Below are 1,378 nucleotides of genomic sequence, written 5' to 3'. Positions count from 1 at the left end.
CAAAAAAAAAAAAAAAAAAAAAAAAAAAAAAAAGGTTAAAAGGCTTAAAGGCTAGGTTTGTAGGTTGGGTTGGGTATCATCATACGCACCTCCACCGTCAAAGACTCCTCCAGCTTTTTGCATGTAGAGAAGATGGATTCAGATGTGGCAAATTCGAAATACCATAGCTTGTTTTTCATTCTGTAACAGCCCCAACAGGGAAGAGACAGATTACACAGTACTGGCAGTGACAGGGAAGAGTACCAACCTCCCCTAAGGGGAACAAAAGTAGCTTTGGTTGGGGGGTTTCCTAGAGGTGTCACTGCCCATCTAAACATTGTGTCAAACTTGTCACAAACCTCGTCTCGACACTACATCCAATCCCTCACCCCCTTTTTACATTTTATTTTGTATGTGTGTGAGTGTGCACATATGTGCGTTCATCACAAGATGCATGTGGAGGTCAGAGGACAATATGTGGTTCTCTCCTCTGCCATGTGGGTCCCAAGGATGGAACTCAGGTCATCACAGTGGTAGGTGCCTTTACCTGCTGAGCCATCTCCCCCTTGCTCTTTTTCCCTACCTGCTGTTGAACTTCTCAGGATATTTCTCTCTCATGATGTGGAATCGGTGAGCAATAGAAGCATCCTGTAGAGTCATGTGTGTATAATATTAGAAACCGAACTTCTCTATCTGTACAGAGCTCTCTTTCTGTACAGAGTTCTCTCTTTCCTCTTCCTCTCCCTCCCTTTGTTCTCCTCTCCATTGGTACATCATGCCTCTGGTTCTCTTTTTGCAACTCACACCAAATCTTGTGTCCCTTCCTTTCTAACTGCCTCAAGCTTCTGCTTGCTTAACGGGTTCCCGCCCCACCTGGCTCCACCCCCACCCCAACCTCTACACCACTGACCACACCAATGGAGAAGTAGTTATTGATGATTTGAGAAGGAACTGGATCACTCTTCTCTGTAGTTTGTTGGGGTATCACTTCCAGGAACCATCGATCTAGATGCACCACAGTACTCATCTCTAAATCCTTAAGGATCTTCCCCAAATTCTCACCCTCGTACCCTAGAAGTAGAGGAGAAGATGGGTTAGCCTGAGTCGCAAAGAGCCCTCTGAGCCCATCTCCACAGATCCCCAAGGGCCCTCTACCCTCTGTAGGCGCTTTCAGCCCTTGCCAGGGAAAGGACAAGATGCCCAGGCTCCCATGGACCAGTGCTAAGGTCAGCCTTCTGCTGTCCCTTCCACACTGTTGTAGAAGATGAGTATTTCCAACAAGTCTAAAAATTATTCCAAATACTGGAATATTGGAAAGAGAAGTCAGAAAAATGCCAAAAAATGAATGAAAGCCAGTCATGGTGGCTTATGCCTATAGAGACTGAGGCAGGAAGACTGC

General features: G+C 45.9%; 1 protein-coding gene across 1 annotated transcript; it reads right to left on the bottom strand.

Moving 5' to 3' along the window:
• Positions 1–89: 89 nt before the first annotated feature.
• LOC103728409 (diacylglycerol kinase alpha-like) lies at positions 90–1,211 on the bottom strand (the record flags this gene model as incomplete). The annotated part of the gene is made up of 3 exons (XM_008826437.2): positions 890–1,211; positions 563–627; positions 90–180 (listed from the first exon to the last, which is right to left on the bottom strand). Coding segments are annotated over exons 1-3 (273 nt in total), but the record flags the coding sequence as incomplete, so codon positions are not given.
• Between the last annotated feature and the right edge of the window lie 167 nt (positions 1,212–1,378).

Source organism: Nannospalax galili, unplaced genomic scaffold (genome assembly GCF_000622305.1).
Source record: "Nannospalax galili isolate Female #2095 unplaced genomic scaffold, S.galili_v1.0 C48964685, whole genome shotgun sequence".
In the NCBI taxonomy this organism is placed as follows: domain Eukaryota; kingdom Metazoa; phylum Chordata; class Mammalia; order Rodentia; family Spalacidae; genus Nannospalax; species Nannospalax galili.
This window is presented reverse-complemented; position numbering and strand designations above follow the sequence as displayed.